This window comes from Malaclemys terrapin, chromosome 6 (genome assembly GCF_027887155.1).
Source record: "Malaclemys terrapin pileata isolate rMalTer1 chromosome 6, rMalTer1.hap1, whole genome shotgun sequence".
Taxonomy (NCBI): domain Eukaryota; kingdom Metazoa; phylum Chordata; order Testudines; family Emydidae; genus Malaclemys; species Malaclemys terrapin.
The window spans coordinates 31,147,813-31,173,331 of record NC_071510.1 but is presented as its reverse complement, the minus strand read 5'-3'; the positions used below and the strand labels follow the sequence as shown (position 1 = coordinate 31,173,331).

Genomic DNA, 25,519 nt, shown 5'->3' with positions numbered 1-25,519 from the left:
CACCCCAAACTAAACAACTAAAAATAGAGATTCTCACTGGCTGGGAGGGGGTAAGTCAAACAAGGCTGGCAGCAAGAGGTGGCTAAACCTTAGCATGATTTACAGGTGGAAAATCCCATGCTCTTTTACAGAGCCATGCAACCTGCACAATAATTCTTTGCCCCATCTATGTAGTATTTCAAAATCTGCCATTGTTACTGACAATGGAAACATTAATGATCCTCTGTACATAAAATGGGTAAACATTCACTTCTATGGAGAGAAATTATCAGCATGTTACAAACAAAAGGCTCCGGAACACCTCCCAAAGGATGCTAAATATCCTCAACTCCTACTAAAGTAATGGGATGTGGGTGCTCAGCACTGCTCAGGATCAAGCCCAAATGTAGCAAGAGCAATTACGCAAAGGAAGGGCAGAACGGAGCTAAGCAGGCCAGAGTTCCAGCCAACCTATATTGTCACAGTACATTTTCCTTTGTAAAAGTGCATTTGCTTCAGTATCAAGTAAGTTCAAACAAACTGCTCACTAGACATCAGGGTTGCTTTATTTTTCAACAACATGATATGAGGGCAGGAAAAGAACCCAATTTCCTCTCTCTTGCAGTTCGTGCATGACCAGACACATACACGCACACACACAGACTAATCAACTTACCAACAACAACTAGCAGAGTCCATATTAAGTATATTCCACTGTTGAAGCAGGTTGCATATTGACGAAATAAGCACATACATATGGGTGGTAAAACAAAAAACAAGATGTTGCTTATCTAGAAAAGAAAATATAAAATAAAATGTATCAAATAAAGGGGGAAAATGAAACAAACCTTTAAAGTTTGTAAGCTGTTTAAAGCCATCTAGAAAAGCACATTTGTTGCTTGATCTGATGACAACCCCAGCTTACCAAAACTCATATGTCCTATTTTTTCAAAGCTGACCCAGGTTCTGTGGTGGAGGCCTTTACTTTGAGAAATGTTAAGTATAAATCCATCAGGACTGGGAACAATGTATAATGTAGATGAGCCCTTCCTTAAAATACCTTGTAAATCTATCCCAGGAGCAACACTTCTGTGATTACACAAATACAGTATCAAATAATCATGTCATTGCAATTCAAAAAGTATATAATGACGACAACAAGAGGTGAATAACAAGGATCTTAGCTGGCGGCACTCTCTTCTTAATGACTGAGGGAGCCTTGCATGAAAACTCGTGGAACTGCCCGGATACAGGTCATGTGGTCCTCCCTTAGAGGAAGGCAGAGGCACTTGGGCTGGGGAACCCTGCTGCAACTCTGAGGCTGTAACAGGCAGCTGTGGAGCATCTACCCTACAGCTTCATCCCTGGGGTGAGGGATCGGGGAGGGAGAATTCCTCATCATTGCCTCTATGACATTCTCAGTGTCTGGCCCAATTACTCAGCCAGGAGAGAGAGTTTGGTCATAAGAGTCCACCTGAAAAAAGGGGGAATTGCAGCTGCCTTTGAAACCCATAACTTATACTGGCCAGTTTGGCCTTTTAGGGCCTGATCATATATTCCCAGTGCCCCTCAACCTTCCACTGAAGTTAATGAGAGTTTGGGGTGGACAAGGCATGTAGGATTGGACCATTAATGGGTGTGTTTGCTCCTTCAACTATATTTTTCCCTACTCACTTCCTCAAATACATCTCTACCTCGATATATCGCGACCCGATATAACACAAATTCGGATATAACACGGTAAAACAATGCTCCAGGGGAAGAAGGGGGCTGTGCACTCCGGCGGATCAAAGCAAGTTCGATATAACGCGGTTTCATCTATAACACGGTAAGATTTTTTGGCTCCCAAGGACAGCGTTATATCGGGGTAGAGGTGTATAGTCTTAACTCTACACAAGAATTCAGAGAGATTAAAATTCAATCACCTCACTTACATTCCCAGGAAGGGTCAAAACATGTTCATAAAACCAGCATTCAAAATGACAGGAACTAAAGGAGGGGCTCCCTAGGCATATTCATTTGCAAGCACTGTATGCGAGAAGCATTAAATCAAACTAAAGATGCCCCCTCAGAGGGTCACATTTTCGTCAGAAGCCTTGTCCTTTGGGTTTAGTTAAAGTAAAATATTTAGAAAAAGCAATCTCCTGCTCAGTTTAAAATAGCACACTCTTTACTAGAGACACAATGAATCTGTGCCAGCAGAACCCTTGGAAACAGCATTCAGCCTGAGACTCAGAAGATAAATGTGATAGAGACGAGCTCACTGGTACTTTTAAAATCATTTTTTTATTTACGAAAAGATTACAATGAAAATGTTGAAAAGGCTGAAATGCAACAAAAACCAATTAAAAAAAACCTGACCAACCCACCTCCCCTGTCACCTAAAAATAAAATAAGCTAGATCATCAGGCTATTGAGAAGAGGGAGGAAGGATTCTGTGTTTTTTTAGGACTGGCCTCTAGGACCGTTACAGAACAAAATATGGTTGGCAGGAAGAGGTCTAAAATACATCATTAGAAGCCACTGTATTGCACTTCCAGTTTTATAAAAATAAACTATATAGAAAAGAGGGGATCCTGATATACTGTATTAAAAGGCCTAATGTAACAGTTCTTTGCTTTGAGCTGCATCACAAACTGGACCAAATTCCATCACTGCAAACATTTGGTTCCCTAATTTTGGTCAACAAAAGACCTGAGAGTGGAAACAAAGGCACAATGAAGAAAGATTGACCAGTTCTTGTTACCCAGGACTTCCACATAGGTCTGCAATGCCACAGATAGAGCATAGCTTTACAAAAGTCAATTAAAAACAAAACAACCACTTCACACCCCCCCCCCCAAAATCCCCACTGATTTACATTCAATTTAGGAGTGTCCACACAGTTTGCACCAGTCTAACTAAACAAAATTAAAATATCTTTAGGTAACTGTTGCAAAATTTGTGTTTAGATAAAGCCTTCGTCCTGTGACTACAGGACTGTGCTGTTAAAACTTTGCTGAGAAGTGAATAATATCTGGCCTTTTTGGATGTGTATTAGCAAGGTTCTGCTATAGTACTTTAAGGGCCTGATCCAAAGCCCATTCAAGACAAGGGCAGTCTTTCCAGTGACTTCAATGGGCTTTGTGTCAGGCCCATAGCCATGTTATCCCAAGCATTTTAGAGGTATGGAGTGAAATCTTGGCTCCAATGAGGTCAGTGGCAAAACTCCCATTGAATTGAGTTGGGCCAGGATTTCCACCATAAATCTGTAAACAGCAGTCTTTTCTTGACCTAATCTGATTATTCATCCTGCACTTTCCAGGACTACATTCTATAGTATTACCATTCATGTTTTAGCTAATCTGCTCAACATATCACCATCCTCTCCCATCTCATTTCCAGCCTGCTCCAAGGCACAGTTGCTTTCATAAAAACTTCCTCCCTGTTTTTTATGTTCTTGTGCAGTGACAACATGGGCAAATACAGCAGACTACTTTCACCAAAGTGCTCAGATATCATAGGGCACCCATAAACCAGATCACCTTTGATAGTGGTTCTAGGGAAACCATAGCATCAGCAATGCTGGGCTCAAATGTGGGATTTGTTTTATTTAAATGTGTGGAGCCAGTAAGAAAAAGAGACATGGACTGAGATGATGTAGTCCTCACTGATTCGGTCAGCAGAGGGTTCAGTATGTACATGTACTTCTGTAACATTGTGCAGCGCTACAATCAGTTGCTAACCTGGAAAGGAAAAAAAAACCAGAAAGAACAGGAGACAAAGAGGAAGGAGCTAGGCAAGTTTTTAGGAAGATGGGTTTGAGAAACCCCAAAAGACAGTGAAGTGGGAAGAAAAGAGTCAGAGAAACTTTGGTTACCATCCTGCCAGCCCTCCATGCATGACTGCCCATTAAAATTGAAGGAAGCCCTGAACAGAATTTGCAGGACCCAGTGTACACCACACTTTCCATACAAATCTGTGAAGCTATACAATGCCACCCCCTTTCCCCCCCAATGTGGATGCAGTTATACTGGTATAAAGCTATTCCCATACAGGAAGGGGATAGGAGAATAAACTATACTAGTGGATAGCACCTTTATACTGGTTTAACTGCACTCAGATTTGGGATTGTAACAGTATAATTATTTCAGTTAAAAAAAAAATGACACCTCTAACTGAAATAGTTGAATCAATCCAAAAGTCTGGGTGCAGAGCAGCCCAACAGAGATGCGCTTGAACTGGTCAGTATAAATCTAGCAATTTACCATATTAAAATGTTCTAATACAGATAAACCTATAGACCAGCCCTAAATTTGATACACAAGAAGCTGCTATTGCAGACCTGTGAAAGGAATTTACTCAGCTCAATGGGAAAAAAACAAAAAACAAAACTTTCAACAGCAGCAATTTTTAGTTCTTCCATGTACAGCATTCTGTGTTCACCACTACTCCAGTGCAAAGGCTACTAGCCAAAACCCCAAGCATACTGCTCCGAAAATAAAGAAAAGAGCGTCACACAAGTTAGATGGTCCCAGAAAATTAGAATATGGGAAGATGAGGGCAGCAGTGTTCCACCTATAATAACTGGTGGCTCTTCATTGGGAGTGGGTGGAGATAAAAATCTGTTTTGTATTTTGTTTAGTCTTTGGGCCTGATTCTGATCTCAGTTATGCTGGTAGAAATCTGGAGTAGCTCCAATTAAGTCAAAGTTATACTGGTAAATCCAAAATAAATTAGACTGATACATGGCTCTTTCTACATATTGTTGATTTAAGAGAGATATATACACAGAATTAGGATCAGAAAGTTTTCCAATCAATATAGTAGATGGTATTTTGTGATCAACCTTAACATTTCCCATTTCATTTTAAAACAAACATGTTTTAAAGTTCCCCTAAAATAAAAATGTTAGCCTAATACAGTGGCGAAACAAAAATCAACAGTAAACAGGCATGTGAAACCAGATCACAAAAGACGCTTCCCACCACACATCCCCTAATAAAGCTACAGGAAAACTGATAACTTGTCATGCAATTGGATAGCAAGACCACAGCTCTAATGCAATACAATATCAACACAGTCCCATGCAAGAAGACCTTATTCTAGCCCTATGTGCAAAAAGGCAAGGTAAAGCTGAGGGACTGTTGCTATTTCACTCAAGCTAGAAAAACAAGAGATCTCATTTCCTTTTAACTCCCCATGGAAGTGCTTTGAAATCAAGGCTAAAAAACTATGAAATACAAAAGAAGGTGATGGTATTTTTGCTATATTTGGATATTGCTCCTATTAAAGTTAGCAAACAAAAAGTAACAAATGTAAATGTTATTTGCATCTTATTTTTTTTAATTTAAAAGCCACTGAAAGTGACAAGATGTACCAACAATATTTAAATAATATCTTAGTCACACACATACTCTCTCTCTCTATATATATATGTATTAAAGATAAGATATAAAAATGAATACCGAGTGTACTGCAGGCACTGTAGGACACAGGGACACGCACACAGATGTAAACACACACAAATAAATAGGTGCTCGATACACACCGTGTTGTAGAACTCGGCTATCGTGGGCACGATAGTGTAGTTATCTTCGCACCAGTCTACCTCGGAGCTGCCGGCTCGCAGCTGATCCCACAAGTAGAGGGTGCTCATGACTGGGGTGGATCTGCCTTGTGGGAGCTTCTGCTTTTTCAGCTGCCGCTGTGTCGGGGCTCTCTCCGTGCTGTTGCTCCCCTGGACTAATCAGCAAGGCGCAGACAACATTGAGGTAGCACCCGCAGCAGCTTCATCCTGTTTTTCTTTGCTCCAGCCGGATATGGATCGCCACAAGCAGCAGCTTTGCAGCTCTCAGCCTGTTGGACTCATCTTCCCTCCTCCCAGTGGGTTGTTTAGCTTCATGCACGCTTCCCAGCTGATCAGCCTGCCCGCGGCCCCAGAGCGCCTGCGCCTTATGCCTCCCCCAGCTGGCTGAGGCTCGCTACAAGAATCACTGCTGCTGCCCTGTATTTACCACACACGACACAGAGAGCCGGCTCCTGCTCCAACTGAAGTCGGTGCAAGCGCCTGTTGATTGACTTCTATAGTGCAGGGCCGGACTGCAGGAGCACAGGAGAGACGAGGATGTATGGAATAATCCTGCACTAGTCCCCAGCGGAGGCACTAGGGGGGATTTAATAAATCTTAATTTCTATCTCTGGGATTCCAGGCTGTCAGTTGACGGCCAATCCTCACTCCAAAACCCACACAAATGTGGGCAGAAACATTCAAGACTCAAAGTGAACAAACAGGGAAATAAAGGATAACGCAGACATTTTTTCAATGCAACATGCTCTGCATCTGGGCACCAGCACAAGTAAAACAGACTGGATTAGAAACATTTAAATTAATGAACTGCACTAATCTTTCCTAGAACAGCTTCTGGATTCAGCTTTTTTTTTTTCTTTTCTTTCTGTTCTGGTGAAAATCCATAGTCTGGCAGCTTTACAGACTAAAGCCACCTGTTTACACACAGAAAAAGAGAAAGGAGCTTCCCCACACTGCCCCACCAATGTACCTTGGGCCTGGTCTACACTGGGGAGGGGAGGGAAATCGATCTAAGATATGCAACTTCAGCTTCGAGAATAGCATAGCTGAAGTCGACGTATCTTAGATCAAATTAAAATTACTTACTTTGCGTCCTTGCAGCGCGCCGCGGCTCCCCCGCCAATTTTGCTTCTGCCTCTTGCCGAGCTGGAGTTCAGCAGTCGACGGGAGAGCGATCAGGGATACACACGATAAATTGATCCCCGATAGATCGATTGCTACCTGCCGATCCGGCCTGTCTCAGAGGGATAACCTCTAAGGGTATGTCTACATTCCAATGTAAGCCTGGGCTCAGATTCAGGCTCAAGCCCAACCCCCCCTTCAGTCTACCCACAAATCTATCTGATTCAGACCAGTAAGCCTTCTGAACCCAGACCCTAGGACCCTGCAAGGTGGGTGTGTCTGAGCCTGAGTCACACTGGGACTTGGGTCCACAATGCATCATTTTGCACCATGAACAGAGCTTGGGACCAGATCCCCCAGTCTCACATCCTGAGAGTCTGCAAACACTATCCCACAATGCTATGGGCCAGCCTTCTTATCCTTTCTATCCCAAGATTAGCCAATTGACTCCCAGGAAACAGAAGCAACTCCCTGGTGCATGTACAGCTGCTTGGCATTTAATGTTTCCATTTTATTCTGCCTGCTGAGCTGCAAACAGAGGGAACTGTCTCCTGAGTTAGCTATGGCCACGGACAAGAAGTCTGTTGCCAAGCACACTGCTACCTGGTCACAGGACCATGGTCAGATTCTGGTATATCTGTGGTGTGAGGAGAAAAAGACATTCAATTTCAATAAGAGTACCAGAAATGATCATCTGTAGTAAGAAATAGCAGACAAGCTGGCAGCATTGGGGATACAACAGAGCAGTGCAGGGAGTGGATTAAGTGGTTCAAGAGCAACTACCAAGAAAGCCAGGGATGAGAACTGCACCTCTGGGAACTCCCTATCATCCTGCCTCTTTTATGAGGAGTTTGATCAGATGCATTGAGCACTGAGCCCCCAGCAGTTCACAACAGCCTGGTCAGCCATGGCAACCTTCTGACCTCTGAATCTTGTACACCATCAGAAAGGAGCCAGCAGCTGCTGGATCAGGCTAGCGAAGTGACTCTGGTGCTCATACCAGTCCCCAAGGAGACTTTGCTGCCAAAGCAGCTGCAGCATGTCTACACTCAGAGGAGCTGTTTGATGACCCCCTGGAGGAGCAGCCCGCTGTAGAAGCAGAAGAGGCAAAAATAACCTCAGTGCCTGGTAAATATTTTGGCTCCATGTTTGTTATTAATACAGAAATGGGAGGGATTTGTGATTTATGAGTCAACACAATTTTTATTACAAGCCATGGGTAGCAGTGTGTATCTACTAATGGTGAAATGCACGCCTCAGTATTTTGGCATCAGCCCCCTCGATTCACAGGGCATTAAAATGGAGACTGAGAAGTGCAAACAACAATTAAGCAGTTAACATTACATTTTTACTAGATACTTGTATGTTCTTACAAAGTTATGCTGGGGTGTTAAAAGTAAAAACCTTATATTGCCTTTCCTTTTTGTACGCTGTGCAGTACAAATTGGCCACGCCACAGCATAACAGGCCACCTGTAATCTGTAAACTGTACAGGGAGGAGGCGGAAATGTAATTCATGAGTGATGAAATCCATGTCTAAAAGGGCTGGGGGGGTTGTATGTAGTCCAGAGAAGTTTAAAGGGAGAGGAGTTCGCTGTGCAGTTCTTTGAGAGTCCATATTATCATGTGTGTGGGCATGTGTAGTCACAGTAGGCTGTATCATAAACCATAGGGACGCAGTAATCCATGTGGATGCTAACGCAGCATCCTGTTCATTCCCCCATGAATCCTGGGTGCTGATAGCTGCAAACTTTTCCTGTAGTAGGAACTCCAGATAGGTAGTCACATTTCGGGGAGAGGCATATTTTCCAGACCCTCCTCCACTTGTTAACGTGTTGCTCAGTTACCATAAGCTTGAAAACCTCTGTGGAATACATGCCTAACTTGCCACTGGTAGCATGGAATAGAATGACCCTTTGCCATTCAGGGAACTCCAGGGAATGTCCTTTATAATATGGAATGCCTGAAAGGACTGAGAAACCTTAGCTAGTAACCATGGTGCACACACCCCTGCCCCAGGCTATAATCGTCTGCACTTTACAAATGCTGTATTTTTTAAAATTTCACCTTACATTCTTTGCACTCTGCTTAACTCAGTTATGTCCATGGAGTTTCTGGGAACCAAATCATTTCTCTAAGAATATAATGAAGCAGAGTTTTACAAAGTATAAATTTTTGGCCTTGAGATTCCACAGGCACTTTTCTCTGAGAATACAGTGAACCTTTTTTTAAGTACTGCTACAATAATGTGCTGTTTGATGGCTGCTTTCACTCCCTTCCACCTGTGCAGGCCCTTCCACCTGTGCAGTTTAACCACACTCCAGTAGAAGCCTAGATTTCTAACTGTCACAGAACTGTCAAAGAGAAAGCATTTCTGTGATGAATTTAAGGTGGACATCCTGGACAGGGCCAACAAGCAGGTAGATTACCAAAGGGAAAAGAATTCATGGCCAGTGGAAAGGCACAGACAGGCAGTAAATTGCAAGGAGAGAATTGCAGCAGGTCGTGAGAGAGTTGCTGCGCTGTTTCAGGAGCAGGAAGATTGCTTGAGGGGGGAAGACAGAGGGCGGCAGAAAGACCTGTTTGAGAGGCTGCAAGGGCTAATGGCCATAAGAGTTCAGGCTTCTGCTCCACCTGTACCACATCCTGAGCCTGCTCCATGGTACCATGTCATGCAGACTAGGAACACATTGGACAATACAAAAGTTGGGTGGCCCATGCAACCAAGACTGAACACTAGTAGCTGGACAAGTCAAATATACCCCCAGCAGTCATCCACCCCCAGGCATCATCACCAAGTTTGCAATAAATGTGCTAGAAAGGGACGCCCAGGGACATGCAAAAGTAGGGAATTTATTTGTTTGCATTGGCTTCACAGTTCAATGTTTGTGTTATGCACTTTATTTTATTAGGGGTTTTGGTGTTGGTTTATTACTGGTGTTTTGGTGTTCTAATGGCAGCTGGCCTGCCTGACAATGCTTTAATATTGTTTGGTTGGATTTTTTTGTTTTTGTAATAGACGTGTTCACAAATAAAGCCTTTTATTTTATTATAAAAGTTTATTGCCATCATTCCATCACATCATATAACGTGTATTTCAAAGAATGAAGACAGGATAAGGCACAACCAGGAAGTTGTATCCCAATACAAGTTCTTAATACATCCATTCAGATCAATCAATAATGAAAATCCACAGTTCATGTCACACAAACCACTGCCCCCACCCCACTGGATAAGCAGTTATCGCATCCACAATTAACCACTTGTGACAATCACACACACTCCATTTGTAGCATACAGCGACAGTACTTCGTTTATTGTAAAATTACTGTACATATACACTCATAACCATACCATTCTCCCTCCTCTACTGGTCCAGGCAAGTCCATAAAGTATCCGTGATTTCTGTTGACCGTGTGTATCCTGCTCCAGCTGTGATAAGTGCACCTTCTGGCTGAGTGTATCGGTTCAGCAACCATTACTGTCATATGTCCACTCAGGGCCAACTGGCTCACCCTTTGGATTCACAACGATTGTGAAGCACACAGCAAGTCACAATAATGCAGACTGCACTGATTACACTGGTGTACAAACAGTTCTGTAAACAGCACCAGTGGGATTTCAATCCACCAAATGCTCACTCATTCTACCTACTGAGGGTGTAATTAAACCTTCTTTTGCCAGGGCCTCTTACTCCATTTGACAATATCATTTGGTCAGAACAGTGTCCGAACCTGTCCATGAAGTTAGACTCCCAATCAGAGGAAAACCCTGGGCATCATGAACTTTTCCAGTGCAGGCCATGTTGGCATCCATATATCAGCCTCTGTAGTCCACAAGGGCCCGCATTACGATGTAGTAGCCTCTGCAGTTTTGTGTGCTCCTTGAGGAGGGCAAACTATGGGCATGAGTCCCATTGATGGCCTCGGCACAGTCTGGATACCCCATTCTCTCAAAACCAGCATTTACTTCAGGGATATTATTTATATCCACCAACTTGGGGAAAGTCACATGCCTGACTGCCTCAGAAACTTCTGCCACCACTTTACCCACGGTTGACTTTTCAACACCAAACTAGTTAGCAACAGACATGTAGCAGTTTGGGGGTAGCCAGCTTCCAGATGGTTATGGCAATCCACTTCTAGACTGGCATGGCTGCCCCCCGTCTGTATCGTGAAGCTGGAGGGTTGGGGCAGGCTGCTCACAAAGCTCCAGAAATGTAGCTTTCTTTGTGTGAAAATTTTGGAGCCACTGGTGGTCATCCCAGAGTGATGAAGTGATCCACCAGTCTGTGCTTGTGGTCCTGCTCCAGAAGTGCTGGTCTATGGAAGGGGCATCAGCAGTTATAAAGAGACTTGTGAACAGCATCAAACAGTTCAAGTCTTCCATATCTGTATCGTCCTCCTCTGACAGGTGCCTGAGATAGGTCAGAAAATACCGCCAAAATGTTCACCAGCATCTCATGGATGCTCTGCCAGTTTCCTGAAACAGGAGTGTAAGCCCAAGCAAGACAAGTTCTTCAAATAGTGACTCCTTCATGTTGCTGGCTCCGGTTGCCAGAAGTGTGCAGACTCAAAAGATGGCTCGGCAGGATGTGTTGGTAGGCTGCAATGACATCCTGTAAAGGACAGACAAGTTTACTAAAGTGTACCACAAACAAAGGGCTAAGACAGCTACAGGTGGGGCGGGTGCTAGGAAGCACGGGATAGGCTTGTTTGACTTGGGTCTGCATAGTGTAGTGCTGATGCATGAGTGTGGAGGTAAGACATAGGTCCAGAAATTCTAAATCCAGGGTCAATATTCAGTGTGGACACTCAAACCTGAGTTTACAAACACTGAGCCTGACGGCTCAAGTCCCACAGACCCCAGGCTTACATTGCAGTGTAGACATACCCAAAGGGCCAGAGGGCAGTTCATGCTCCATGGCTCATTCAGTCATTGGTGTCTCTGCTGAGTGTGCAAGCAATTAGTGCTGATTATGGTAGTGGTTTCGTGATGTGCACACTTGTACACTAGGAGCTGAACAGAACCCATAAAAATCTTTCCCCATGGACCATTGAACATTCATCATGCTTACAAGTTTTGGTTACTAATGTCCTGGGCTGGATGGAAATCAGTGATCTAGAGTGAAAGTCTCCACATCACATTATTTTTATGAAATATTCTACAATATATTTGCTAGCACGTTAAGAAATGTTATAAATTAGAACACTTGTAAAATAAATTAACAAAACACATTGTCATGAGGCACCTTGGATGCCTTTTTTTACTGTATTTACTTGATATTTTGCAAAATGTATGAGTTTATCATAGGTGCCTACATGATTAGTGTGAATTAGCAATGTTCTACACTAGGGGCCAGATTCTTTGCTCTGGGTGAGCCATGCTTGTTGCAAGACCGGAGGACAAGGAAGTAAAGAGGGCAATGGAAACTTTAAGCATTTCTTTTCCTGTTTCCATGGCTGATTCCATAAAAGGAGACAATTTACATCTTCCTTCCTTCCTACCTTTATTTGGCTCATGCTACTATTTTGTATTCAAAATATTTGTCACAAAACACTTAGAAGGAAAATAACCGGATCATTACTTCCACCCTTCTCCAATATTTTGGGTGATCTCAGAGAAGAAAACCTATCTTTTGCATATCTGCTAACATTTGAAAGCTATAAATAAGAATACTGGAGGGAAAATCAATTGGGGCACACCTATACTGAAATATCAGACTCAGATTTTTGAAGGTAGAGAATGAAAAAAATATTTCTATTTTGCTAAATAACTGGGACTGTCCCTCCTGAATAGGGGTAGTTGTGTGCTTTTAGGTCACTTGATTGTTGGATATCTAGCACTAGGACATTTCACTTATAGATTGGACTGCTGTATTCCTATTGTTCCATTAGTTCTGAAACTAACTCATGTGAAATATCCGTAGAAGGAATCTTTCAGGACACAGGAAATGTCAATGTATAAACAAACAAATGAGCAATGCAAATGGTAACAATACATATTGTTACAAGTAGTGTACCATAAGCGAAGTGCCCACTGTAGGTACATCATATACTAAGTTCCCTTTAAGCTGTGATGGCTGCGCAGCAGGCTATCCAGGGCCACGCAAGCAGTGAGAAGCCTCTCTCCCGGCCCCAGCCTAGGACCTGCCACGGCTCGGGGGAGAAGCCTCTTCCCCGGCCTTGGGCTTCTGCGGAGAGAGAGAGCTGGGGGAGTCCTCACTCCCTGCCACAACCCCAAGGCAGCCTGCACCTCAAACCCCTCATGTCAGCCCCACCCCAGAGCCCTCACCCCCCCCCCGCACTCCAACCCTCTGCCCCAGCCCTTAGGCCCCTTCCGCACCCTGAACCCCTCATCCCCACCCCAGCCAGAGCCCACAACCCCTGCACCCCAACCCTCTTCCCCAGCCTTGAGCCCCCTCCTGCACACCAAACCCCTCATCCGCAATCCCACTCCAGAGCCTGCATTCCCAGCATCCCAACCCTCTGCCCTCCTCCCACACGCCAAACCCCTCGCCCCACCCTCACCACACATCACCTCCACATTGGTGCATATAAAATTCATTCTGCACATGGATGTAAAAAATTAGGGGGAACACATACGGTGGTCTTAAATCAACATAATCCTGTTTTTACCTTAATTTTCTATCTGTTTCCCTGCTGACACCAACATTTGGCCACGGCCTGTCGTTCTTAAATCTTTCTGAAACTCTCCCTCATCAGACTGCATCACACAGCTCTCAATCTCTCCAGTTCCAGCTGTCAGGCATCCTCTCCACCCATTCCAGGCTCACAGGCTGCTGTGCTACTATTTCTGGATCCACAAGCTGTTTTTTGGCAGCTGCAACAGACTGCATTTCCTAGCCCGGTTATGGCTGATCTCTTGGACTCCTACATCTAGTCTCTCAGACCCCAACAGAACCACGTTCCCTAGCATCCAGATGTGACGGTTCATAAAGTTAACACACAGAAAATTGAACAGGAATAGCCACGACTGTTGACTTATGATAACCATTCACTTTGAAGGTAGGTGAACATTTTTTCCCATTGCATGTTTTCATTTATTCCTAATAATGGGCAATACTCTCCCCTCTGCCGCCACAAAAGGAAGACATCCTAACTCTTGGAAACCAGCCTGTGTTGTAAAATTGGGGAACAATGGGTCCCCAGCAAGTTTCCCTGGCACACTGAAGAAGTTTCTCCACTGCCTGCAGATTATTGATGGCAAATCAGAAGAAGGTGGGGTAAGAAATAATCTGTTCTCTGCAACACATCCCCTTCAGATCCAGTGGATATTTGAGCATTAACACCCATGGACTCCCTTCTGCCTGGTTATGAGGGGCATTGGTCACTGACAGCATGACTCCTTCAGTAGCCCTGGTGCCGGGGGAGAGCCCTGGCCCTTTTGTGTACCTTTTGAATTCTGACTGGGGCTATGAAATAAGGACCAGTCTCCCACCAGCACTTTTATTACAGGACCTGCAGGAGCCTATGGCACAGAGACTCTGTGGATCTTGGGAGAGCCCCTCAGACAGAGACAAACACCTACAAGATCTTTATCAAGCATTCGTAAAACTACAATACCCACCTGGGGAAGTGAGGAAACAGATTGACAGAGCAAGACGGGTACCCAGAAATCACCTACTACAGGACAGGCCCAACAAGGACAATAACAGAACACCACTGGCCATCACATACAGCCCCCAGCTAAAACCTCTCCAGCGCATTATCCACGACCTACAACCTATCCTGGAAAATGATCCCTCACTCTCACAGACCTTGGGAGGCAGGCCAGTCCTTGCTTACAGACAACCTCCCAACCTGAAGCAAATACTCACCAGCAACTACACACCACACCACAGAAACACCAACCCAGGAACCTATCCCTGTAGCAAACCTCGTTGCCTACTCTGTCCCCATATCTACTCTGGCAACAGCATCAGAGGACCCAACCACATCAGCCATACCATCAGGGGCTCATTCACCTGCACATCCACTAATGTCATATATGCCATCATGTGCCAGCAATGCCCCTCTGCCATGTACATTGGCCAAACCGGACAGTCCCTCCGCAAAAGAATAAATGGACACAAATCGGACATCAGGAATGGTAACATACACAAGCCAGTAAGTGAACACTTCAATCTCCCTGGTCATTCTATCACAGATTTAAAAGTCACTGTCATTGAACAAAAAAACTTCAGAAACAGACTTCAAAGAGAAACAGCAGAACTAAAATTCATTTGCAAATTCAACACCATTAATCTGGGCTTGAATAGGGATTGGGAGTGGCTGGCTCACTACAGAAGCAGCTTTTCCTCTCCTGGAATTGACACCTCCTCATCTATTATTGGGAGTGGACTACATCCACCCTGATTGAATTGGCCTTGTCAACACTGGTTCGCCACTTGTGAAGTAACTCCCTGCTCTCCATGTGTCTGTATATAATGCCTGCATCTGTAGCTTTCACTCTATGCATCCGAAGAAGTGAGGTTTTTACTCACGAAAGCTTATGCCCAAATAAATCTGTTAGTCTTTAAGGTGCCACCAGACTCTTTGTTGTTTCCACTGGATAATGAAGCTATCTGGGTTATTTGTTCTGCAGAGAGAGGGACAATGAGCAGGAAATTTCCTAATGTAACAATAAGCAGGAAATTCCACAAACAGCATCTCACAGAGTTTCCTGAACCTGGTGTAAAGGAAAATACGACCCATTGTTAAAGCACCGAAGCAGCAGATACTAGCAAAGCAGCTTAAAAAACAAAACAAAATTATTTTCAGTGGAGACGTTCATCAGCAAAATACCTGTGACACAACCTTCTTGGAAGGGCAGCAGTGCAGTGATTGCGACCCCAGGGCTAATGAAACACTGGACATTGGTTCCTGGACACAGCCCTTAACAAAAAGAAGAACAGGAGTACTTGTGGCACCTTAGAGACTAACAAATTTATTAGAGCATAAGCTTTCGTGGACTACAGCCCACTTCTTCGGATGCATATAGAATGGAACATATAATGACATTATATGTTCCATTCTATATGCATCCGAAGAAGTGGGCTGTAGTCCACGAAAGCTTATGCTCTAATAAATTTGTTAGTCTCTAAGGTGCCACAAGTACTCCTGTTCTTCTTTTTGCGGATACAGACTAACACGGCTGTTACTCTGAAACTAGCCCTTAACAAGCACAGCAGTTTGTCCACCTTCACTGCACCCCCTGTCATCGCAAAGAAAGTGCCTTCCGCGCTTCGCACACAGCCGCCTTTGCGCACGGATGGGCGAGGCTGGCTCTGACAGCACGGGGGGGGGGGGGCGCACGCGTACCCGCGGGCACTCAGACACACTGCACCTGGCACGTCTGGCACCAGTGAGACACACACCTGGGCTGCGGTTACCACTCACCTAGACACCTGTGGGCTCGCCTGGCGGGAACCAGACCTGCCTGCAGTGGGGCGCTAGCGAGGGGGCTGGAGCCTCTCACCGTAAGCAAAGCATCCCCTGCACCGGCTCCGAGTTAACCCTGTCGGCGGGGGGGGGGGGAGGGGAGGGTAACGTCATTTAGCTGTTGCCCTGGCAACAACCGGCTCCCTCCGGGAAGCACTGAAGGTACCTGCCATAGAGCACGCGGCGTACACCACCACAGGACACAGAGCGGCCACGAGCACTCCTTCTTTTCCCTTCCGGTGCGAGAAACGCCAGCTGCGCAAATCACTTTTGCCATTGGCTAACCTCGGTCACGTGGCACTTGTGTTAGGCATCTGCCCAGGACGGTGCTCCCTTTCTCGCGAGACCTCGCGGGGTGTCGCTCGGCTCTCTCGCGAGATCCCTGCGCGCCTATGTGTGTTGGGCTGAACGGAAGTAGGGCCTCTTTTGCCGTGGCGGAGCCGAGGGCAGCGGCTCGGCGAGGATGAAGGTGAGGCGAGGGGCCGGGCACGCGCTGCCGCCTCGGCCTGCAATGGCCCTGGCGCTCGGTGCGGGGCCGCCTGCGGGAGGCGATGCCGCCGGGGCTGGGCTGGGGAGCGCGGCTGCGGGGCGGATGGGGACGGATTCACCGCAGCGAGGGGGCGGGCAGGGAACATGGCGTCTCTGCCCCGCTATCCCCATGGGCGCAGAGCTGCCCTCCTGGCGGGGCGAAGCACTGCCCCCTGGGGGGCGTTTGAAGGGCGCTCCCTGGGGCAGCCCCCCGGTGCTGCGGCCGAGGAGCTAGACCCTGGGTGCGGGTCGTCGGGCTGGTCCTGTCCTTACTGCGCCTCAGCGGCCTCCCCCGCAAGGGGAAGGTAACCAGGGGAATCGCTCTGCGGGGCCGCTGTGGGCTCAGCTCGGGGTCGCTTCAGGCTTTTGGCAGTGCCTTTGGCACGAGGCCTTGTCGAGTGTACAGTGAGTGTTGGGGAGCAGAGCCTGCTGCCTGGGTTCTGCCCCAAGGAGCTTGTAGCATCTTAGCACGCACCTTTCAGGACGTTAAGGTTTAACGCTGAAGCAGTATGCTACCAGTTACGTCAGTAAGTCTCTGCAGATTGAGGCAGTGGGTTTGATTTTAACCAAGAATATTGAAACAGCATGGGATGAGAGTTTAGCTCTAGAAAAGACTTGGGTTTATTTTGTTGTTGTTGTTCCTAGCTCAACATCTCTTTCCCAGCCACTGGCTGCCAGAAGCTCATTGAGGTGGACGATGAGCGCAAATTGCGTACCTTCTATGAGAAGCGGATGGCCACTGAAGTTGCTGCTGATTCTCTTGGTGAAGAATGGAAGGTAAGAATTGGGCTAACGTACTGAGCTTATTTTTGGCATATTAGAGGCAAAATGAGGCATAAGAAATAAAACTGAGTTAAGTATTCAGTGTCTCACACTACTGGCATAGAGAGCATGTGGTAGGTAGTGCCTGGTGTAATAATGCCTTGAAAACAAGTGTCTCAAAGTATATTTAGTTTGAATGGGGAGCTGTGTGGTGTGTGTTTGTCTTATTTTTTAAATGAAGTTGTGTTTAGAGTATCTGTTTCACTTCTCTCTTCAGCGGACTGTTTGCTGTTCTTGGTCTTGCTCTCCTGTACTTGGCTGTTAGACTGGAGGAATGAGGAAAACAGGCATTGCTAAGGAAATGCTCTTTGTAGACCTAAAGTGTCTTCCTGTGCAATGAAACTGTAAAACGTTAAGAAAAATGCTTTGTTAAAAGTAAGCCACTAAATCAATATTTGGAGGCTAGAATTTACCATAAATTGAGCTATAGGAAAGGGCACTCTTCTGATTTAAGAATGGTATCATTAAAGTCGATTTGCACATACTCAGTTGGTAAAAACAAAAACCTGTATGGGCAGCAATTCACCGTTAACACTGTGTCCTTTAAGTTGAGTAGACAAATTTCTAGAACTAAAGTTTTGGGTTTAATATCTGAAAGTTGTCATCCTCTTGCTAAAGAGGGTTTTTAGAACTATTTTTTCTGGTTTAAAGAGAGGGACAGATGTGAAACATCAGGGCCCTGTGCCTAGCTCTGCTACAGGCTGACCAATCTTGAGCAAGTCATTTAATCTCTTTACCTATGTTCCTCTGTAAAACTGATAATTTTTCCACCTTTGGGTTATCTTGTCCATTTAGAGCGTAAGCTCTCTGGGGCAGTCTCCCACTATGCATATGAAGCCTAGCTTAATGAGGTAATAATCACCCTTGGCCTCCAAGATGCTGCAGTAACACAAATAGCTAACAAACAGGGAAAAGATTATGGACAAAGTAATATAAAGCCCCCAAAGTAACTAGGAAAATGAACCACGTTTTCTGTAATTGCGTTAAGTAATGGTTTTCAACCTGGGATCTGATGACTGTCTAAGGGGTCCATGAGTATCCATGAGAGTATCGTTACCATAGAACACTGGTTTTCAACCTTTGGTCCATGGACCCCGGGAGTCTGCAGACTAAGATTTCCAGAGGGGGTCTGCCAATGAAAAGTTGAAACTGCTGCTTTAAATTATAGCAGTCTTAGTTGGTACTGACTTTACTGCTTTTATTTGAGCCAGCTGTCAAATCTATATTTTCCTTTGAACAAAAGTTTTAGAGATTTCAGACTTTGGCCAAAGTTTGCATATAAACTAGACTTGTGCTCTCCTTTGAGGCTAAAATGATGCTGGGGTATTTTTAAAGCCCTTCTCTCCCCCCGCCCCCCCCACCACACACAGAAATGATTTGTTCTACAAATCCTAGAGAACTAAATTGATGGGACCCATTGCTGTTTTGCCCATTGTTAGTGTTGTTCAATGGTCTTAGCTGCAGTGTACTCAGAATACCTATTCCCATAGCTCCTAAATGTATTGGAGGAGACTTTGAAAGGCCACTAATTCAATGCGAGAGAGCAGCAAGATTCTTTGAATAGTTTCTGTTCAGTCCAGCACTGAAACTGTACAGTACTTAGACTAGCTTTCAACAAATCTAATTCAATTTGGCATGCTGCATGTAAACTGTCTGGAACACTTGTTGGTGGATGCTGTTTTACAAGGGGGCGTAGGTACAAAACATGACTGGAATTTATAGAAGACAGGGCTGTGCTGACTTTTCTTGTTTGATGGAAACAAGTGCTTTTAAGGACAATTAAAGGAATATGAGGTGCTTAGGTGTCATCTTCTTAACAGGGATATGTTGTCCGTATCAGTGGTGGTAATGATAAACAAGGCTTCCCCATGAAACAAGGTGTTCTGACCCATGGACGTGTCCGCCTGCTCCTCAGTAAGGGCCACTCCTGCTATCGCCCCAGAAGAACTGGAGAAAGAAAACGCAAATCTGTCCGGGGTTGCATTGTTGATGCCAACTTAAGTGTCCTGAATTTGGTCATCGTAAAGAAAGGTGAGTATCGGTAGATAGGCCACAAAGGCCTTGGTATATAGGTTCACACAGCCTTAAACATATGACTTGATGTATTGATTGACATTATCACTGATTAGTGTTGGAAGTGTTCTATGGAGGCTTGTAACTCAGCTAAAACCTGTCTTATAACAGCTTGGTCCACTGGTGGACTCCTGGAATTCTGCTCTTGTCAGATTGGAACTAATGATTTTTATATCTAAGATCACACAGCAAATTAGAGACTCATTTCTTACATTTGATGCGAAAGAGAAAATAAGTTGTGTTGTACGTGGCTCAAAATACATGGAGGAGTCCATTTCACCAGCACAGTGGTTCAGTGTGCTTTTGGTGATTAACAGACTGCCCATTTCTAAACTGAAATGTTTTTATTGCTACCAAGAATGATGGGATAAAGTAGTCTTGCAAAACTGATGTGAAACTTTATCACAATAATTGATAGCAAAGCTTGGGGGTGGACTTGACAATATAGGCTAGTAAGCCCAAATGTTGCCCTATCTTTGTGTTGTGTTGGAATTTTGGTAAGTACACATAGTCTTGGGCTTTGTCTACACTGGCACTTTTGTTTAACTTCTGATGCTCAGAGATGTGAAAAAACAAACACCCCTGAAGGACAAGTTTTAACTATGAGAAAAGCACTGGTGTGGACAACGCTTTGTCAATAGGAGCCATGCTCCCGAGAACAAGCTTCCACCCCTCGCTGGAGGTGGTTTTATTTTGTCGCCAGGAGAGCTCTCTCCTGGTGATAAAGAACGGCTACACAGCACACCTTACAACAGCGCGCGTGCAGTAGCACGGCCATGCCATTGTAAGATGGGCAGTGCAGACATAGCCTTAGTTCCAAGCAGCCACAGCATTAAAATCTAGGAGGATAACTAATTTGACAACTTTCCCAAAGGCGAGAAGGATATTCCTGGACTAACAGATACCACAGTGCCTCGTCGACTTGGTCCCAAGAGGGCTAGCAGAATCCGCAAGCTGTTTAACCTCTCCAAAGAAGATGATGTGCGTCAGTATGTGGTGAGGAAACCTCTGAACAAGGAAGGTGAGACAGATTCTGCAACTTTGTGGGTTTGTTATACTTACTAGGCAGCCAAGCTTCTGCAGTGATTAGAAACCCTACTTTAAAAATCACACTATCTGAAAACATTCTACCAGCTAGATCTTGAGCTTACTGTCCATGAAAGCACTGAAAAGTATCAGTAATTAGTATTGATAAGTTTTAGCGAGAGCACCCTTTCTTACTCCCCAAAAAGGTACCACTGATTCACAATGTAATTTTCAATCAATGAAATGAGGCTGAATTTGAGATTTGAATCTTACTGTGGTTGGAAGTCCTCCCACAGAACATTTTTGAAACCCAGGTATCATCTTTGGCATCTAAGTGCCACAAAATCAGGACCCCTCCAACTCAGACTTTTCCAATTGCTTCAATAGCATCTTGGACCAGAAAACGAGCTTTGCTTAGAAGCAGTTCTTAAGTGACATGCCCTTTGTAATGAGAATGTATTTGTCACCTTGAATACTTGCCTCTTCTCCCCACCCCTGTTGCCTTTTGCATCCTGCTACTTCCCCACCACATCGAAGGTGACCCGAGAAAATAGTTCAGTGTTTCATTGAACAAGTCAGCAAAGAGACAGTCAACCTAAATATCACTTATCTGAAATTAGCTATTCATACAACACCAGCAGTTACTATAACCAGAATTGTTGGTTTACTTTGTATTTTCACAAATTGGCAGGTCTCAAGTTGATATACTTACAATAGCTTGATTGGTTTTTATTTAAGTTGACTAAACTTTAGGCCTCTCTATATGATGTATGTACAACTGATCAGACTGTCATGCTAACAGAGTAGCTTGATTAAGATGCGCACACACAAGGTTTCAGAAACAGGTTGATTAGTTAGGGGAAGGCTTTCAAAAGCAACAAGGGATTTTGAACACAATCCTAATTGACTTTTGGGGGACTTGTGCTCAATCATTTAAATGTTTGAGAATCTCCCCTCTAGTTAAAAGGGAGGGAAGAATAGCTGTACTATTCAGATGCTTTGTGTTCTAAAATAAAGATCTGCTGAAAACAAATGCAACAAATATTGAAAGCATCAAAACTACTATTGAAGTATTAAAACAAATCAAAGACCTGATAGTTTGCAAAATAAGACAGGAACACACAGTGGAGAGGAACTTGGTACTTTGTTTGTACTACTGAACAGTTCTGTTTGATTTCCAGAAACACTAAACATAAGCTTTTCTACTAGTAAATTCATTTCTTTCCTAGGCAAGAAACCCAGGACCAAGGCTCCTAAGATCCAGCGATTGGTGACTCCCCGAGTTCTGCAACATAAGCGCAGACGTATTGCTCTAAAGAAGCAACGAACTCAGAAGAACAAGGAGGAAGCGGCAGAATATGCTAAGCTTTTAGCCAAGAGAATGAAGGTACATCATCTTTTGAAGACAGGGTGTTTCATTATGGAGGTAGCTCTCTAGCCCCACAGTCAGTCTGTTGCAGGACAAAATCCAACTCCTACAATGACTACTAAGGACTTCAGTGCTGCACCTTTCAGCAGTTCGCAAGCAGATAGCGGCTTAGCTGGCTCTAATGATAGACTGGTTATACAGCACAACTTGTTACTCCTAAAATGGTTAAAGAAAGCTTGAGTGATGTAACGAGATCTTCTCCACATTACATAAGCTGAGTGTAAACGCGGTTCCAGTTAAACCATTTTCTTACGGAGTTTGACTGTCTGGAATGGACGTTCTGGTACAACAGTTTTTATCAATCACATTATAGGCTGGGGGCCCCATGTAAAATACTGGCCCTTGAACATAATTTTGTCCTAGCCAGCTATGTTAAACTGACTTAACTGGAACTCACTTCCCTAACGCTTAAGACCCAGTGCAGGTAGGGTTGGAGAGTTGAAATCAAGTACCCTAGCTCCAAAGTTGACTAATTAGGACAATGAATATACATTGAAAATACAGGTCTTAGGAAAAAATATTCAAGTAAATCACCATGGTAGTGTGGTGATAGATTAGTGTGCTGTATAATAGAAATAATGGAGCTGTTTCCATAGAGTTGGCAAGATGGGGCATCTGTGGAATTCTGATGTGGGAGGGAAAAATACTGGGAACAACAGTTTGAATGTTTAAAAGGGGTTCCTGTTTTCCAGTTGGACACATCCAATTATGCTTAATAGGAGTCAAACAAGTGTGTGTTCCTCCATCTTTACTGAAGTATAGTTTATTCAATTATAACAGTATTAGGCATTATTCACTGTGTACTGCTTTTCTTTTTAAAGGAGGCCAAGGAAAAACGCCAGGAGCAGATAGCCAAGAGAAGACGACTGTCCTCATTGAGGGCCTCTACATCTAAATCTGAGTCAAGCCAAAAGTAAAAGATGTAAATGATTAAGAAAATAAATCTTTTATGGTGAAATTGAATTTTTCAGTGTTAGTAAAAATATGCTTGTAGCGATGCTCTACTCTTAAAAGTGGCAGGTCTTGTTGGTGCTTATACTCCTATTTTGCTGCTGTTAAATAGAGAAAGCAACATAACTCCCATCAGAAAGGTGGTTCTTCCAGAGAAGATTCTTCATGCTGTCACATCTAGGGTAGTTAAATTAGCAATACCAATCTTCATAAGTATTAGTATTGACCAGTAAGTGAGTTTGTTCAATCTGATAGTATTGTTTCCTCTTTACCTTGAATGGGTTTAAACATTTTTTTCTTTGATGTAGAAGCTTTCTGTAACAATTTGCACTACTGCCTTACTTTTCTCTATCCACTATCTCTTCTCCTACTTACCTAAAAAGGAAAATAAACATGCACACAAGCATCTTCTTAAAGGACAGATTTAGGCCAGATGGTTTGACCTGTTTACTGCTCTATTGCCTATGTTAGTTTTCAACCTGTGGGCCACTTGCAGCCCAATCAGAGCACAGCTGTGGCCCATATGATATTCTGAGGGTCATACTGTGTGCAGGGCAGGTGCCCCTCCCTAGATTCAGTGGGGTAGGGGGTGCAAAAATGGAGTAGTTCAGGATCAAGCCTAGAAGCCAGGGTGCTTAGTGTCATGTGACACACATACCCCATAGCAGGTCCTGTGACCCCAGCTGGAGCAGGCTCTAGGATACAAGTCAGGGCAGGCTGCACTGAGGTAAGGAGGCTGGGGCTGCTGGGAGGGTGGTGCAGCCAGTGCATGGGGGACACTAGATTTTGGGGTTGAGGGCACTTCCTAGGGACTGGATTCTGAAAGGGTAGTCTGGGGGGGTGGGGGGGGAATTCTGCTTTTTTCAAATAGTGAACTTAGAAGTTTGTTTGTTATTTAGTGTTCCAAGCAAAGGCAGTAAAGCCCCAAACCTTCCCTGATTCACAGCATTAGTCTATTGTCTGTCAACAACAAAATGTTTCTAATGGACAAATAGATCTTAAACAGATCAGATTGACACATGAAAATGAACAAATCCTATGCTTAAGAAGCCCATTATATATGTGGACAGTATGCAGTTATCAAGTAGCTTGGAATCTCACTGAAACATTGTAATAGAAAATAAAGAGCATATCGAGGCTTTTCTAAAAACTTCTGTGAATACATTTAACTATAAAGAATGAAGATAGCTATGAATCTGCATGTTACCAGAACTGCCTGAACTATCAGCGGCAGAGCACATGACTGCTACTGGTAGGAAAAATATGAAATTAAGACCCAAGTATTACTAAAAGAATGGCAGTCCAGTAACATGCAATAGTAATTCTGTAGTAGACCATAAAAACTGCTAGGAAAGGGCTTTCAAAGCTATTTGCAAAATATGCAGAAAACCCCATAGTAGAATGTGTTACATTACACAGGGATGCAAAGGTGCCCCATGGGTTTTTAGGACAGTGCAGTAATTACTTGAGCTTCATAGTAGTAGAGTCAAACCCAAACCATGAAGACTGTCAGAAAATCCAGAAGGACAAAGACGATAAAAGGTTAGTCACGTTGTGCAGTAACTGGTTCTTCAAGATGTATCCCTCAAGCCCTTGGTTGGAGATTTTCTGTTAGTGTCTGTCATGAATATAGGGGGAAGGGTAGCAACCTTTATGTATGGAGTAGCATAAAATCCCTCCTTGGCAGCTGTACTGGATTGCCTTACCAGTAAGTGGTTAAGCAGTTCAAATGACCTAGTTAGCACCTGACCAGAAGGACCAATGAGGAAAGAAGATACTTTCAAATCTGGAGGGGAAGGATTTGTTTGTTCCTTCTCTTTTGTTATTCCCTCTCTGGATGGATGGAGGGAGAAACCAAGCAGGTATAGTATCTCCTGAAATATACCTTGAATAATTCCTCTAAAACCACAGAGTAGGTTCCTCTAAATTCCTCTAAAACCAATTGAGTAGGGCAAGGAAATGTGTTCAGTTATCTTTTGTTTTGGCTTGTGAATTTTCCTATGCTACAGAGGTAGTTTTATTCCTGTAACTGTGAAGCTGAGCCCAGAGGGGAATCCTGTGTTTTAAATTTTATTACCCTGTAAAGTTACCTTCCATCCTGATTTTGAAGGTCTGTAAAGTTAAGTACCAGATTGATTTCAGTGTCCCGAAGACAAAGGATCAGGTCTGTGCTCACATTAAGGCAACTGGTTGGTATATTATTCTCAAGGCTCCCCAGGAAAGGGGGTAAAGGGGCTTGGGGGATAGGGATTCCAAGTGACCCTCCCCTGAATTTTTGTGTAAAACAGTTGGTGGTAGCAGCAATACCATCCAAGGAAAGGAATTGTCTTGGGAAACTTTTAACCTAAGCTGGTAGAATATAAATGTAGGGGGTCTTTCATGTGGGTCCCTACATCTGCACACCAGAGTTCAGAGTGCAGTGGGGGAATCCTGACATTATCCATTCAGCTATGCATGCACTTTACTACCTGATGCTGCACAATGAAGTTATATAGGACTGCAGAGTAATAACCCCTCAGTTCTCTCTATTTGAATGTCCAACAAAACAATGCAGGGAGGGGGCAGTGGAGCTCCTGT

At 44.1% G+C, this 25,519-nt stretch overlaps 2 protein-coding genes across 3 annotated transcripts in view; one reads left to right on the top strand and one right to left on the bottom strand.

The window, feature by feature from the left end:
* The window catches only part of ACER2 (alkaline ceramidase 2), a 62,627-nt gene extending 56,807 nt beyond the window's left edge, over window positions 1–5,820 (bottom strand). For both annotated transcript variants that reach the window (XM_054031335.1, XM_054031334.1), the window contains exons 1-2: window positions 5,510–5,820; window positions 656–770 (exon numbers count right to left, since the gene is read on the bottom strand). In XM_054031335.1, coding sequence (XP_053887310.1) covers window positions 656–770; window positions 5,510–5,617 — 223 coding nt within the window. In that variant the 5' untranslated portion in view covers window positions 5,618–5,820. The remainder of the gene's footprint in view (window positions 1–655; window positions 771–5,509) is intronic.
* Window positions 5,821–16,474: 10,654 nt separating this feature from the next.
* RPS6 (ribosomal protein S6) lies at window positions 16,475–22,954 on the top strand. The gene is made up of 6 exons (XM_054031336.1): window positions 16,475–16,582; window positions 17,287–17,418; window positions 19,284–19,494; window positions 20,411–20,557; window positions 21,792–21,949; window positions 22,813–22,954. Exons 1-6 carry the CDS (start codon window positions 16,577–16,579, stop codon window positions 22,906–22,908), a joined length of 750 nt encoding a protein of 249 aa, XP_053887311.1. The 5' UTR covers window positions 16,475–16,576; the 3' UTR covers window positions 22,909–22,954.
* The last annotated feature ends 2,565 nt before the right edge of the window (window positions 22,955–25,519 follow it).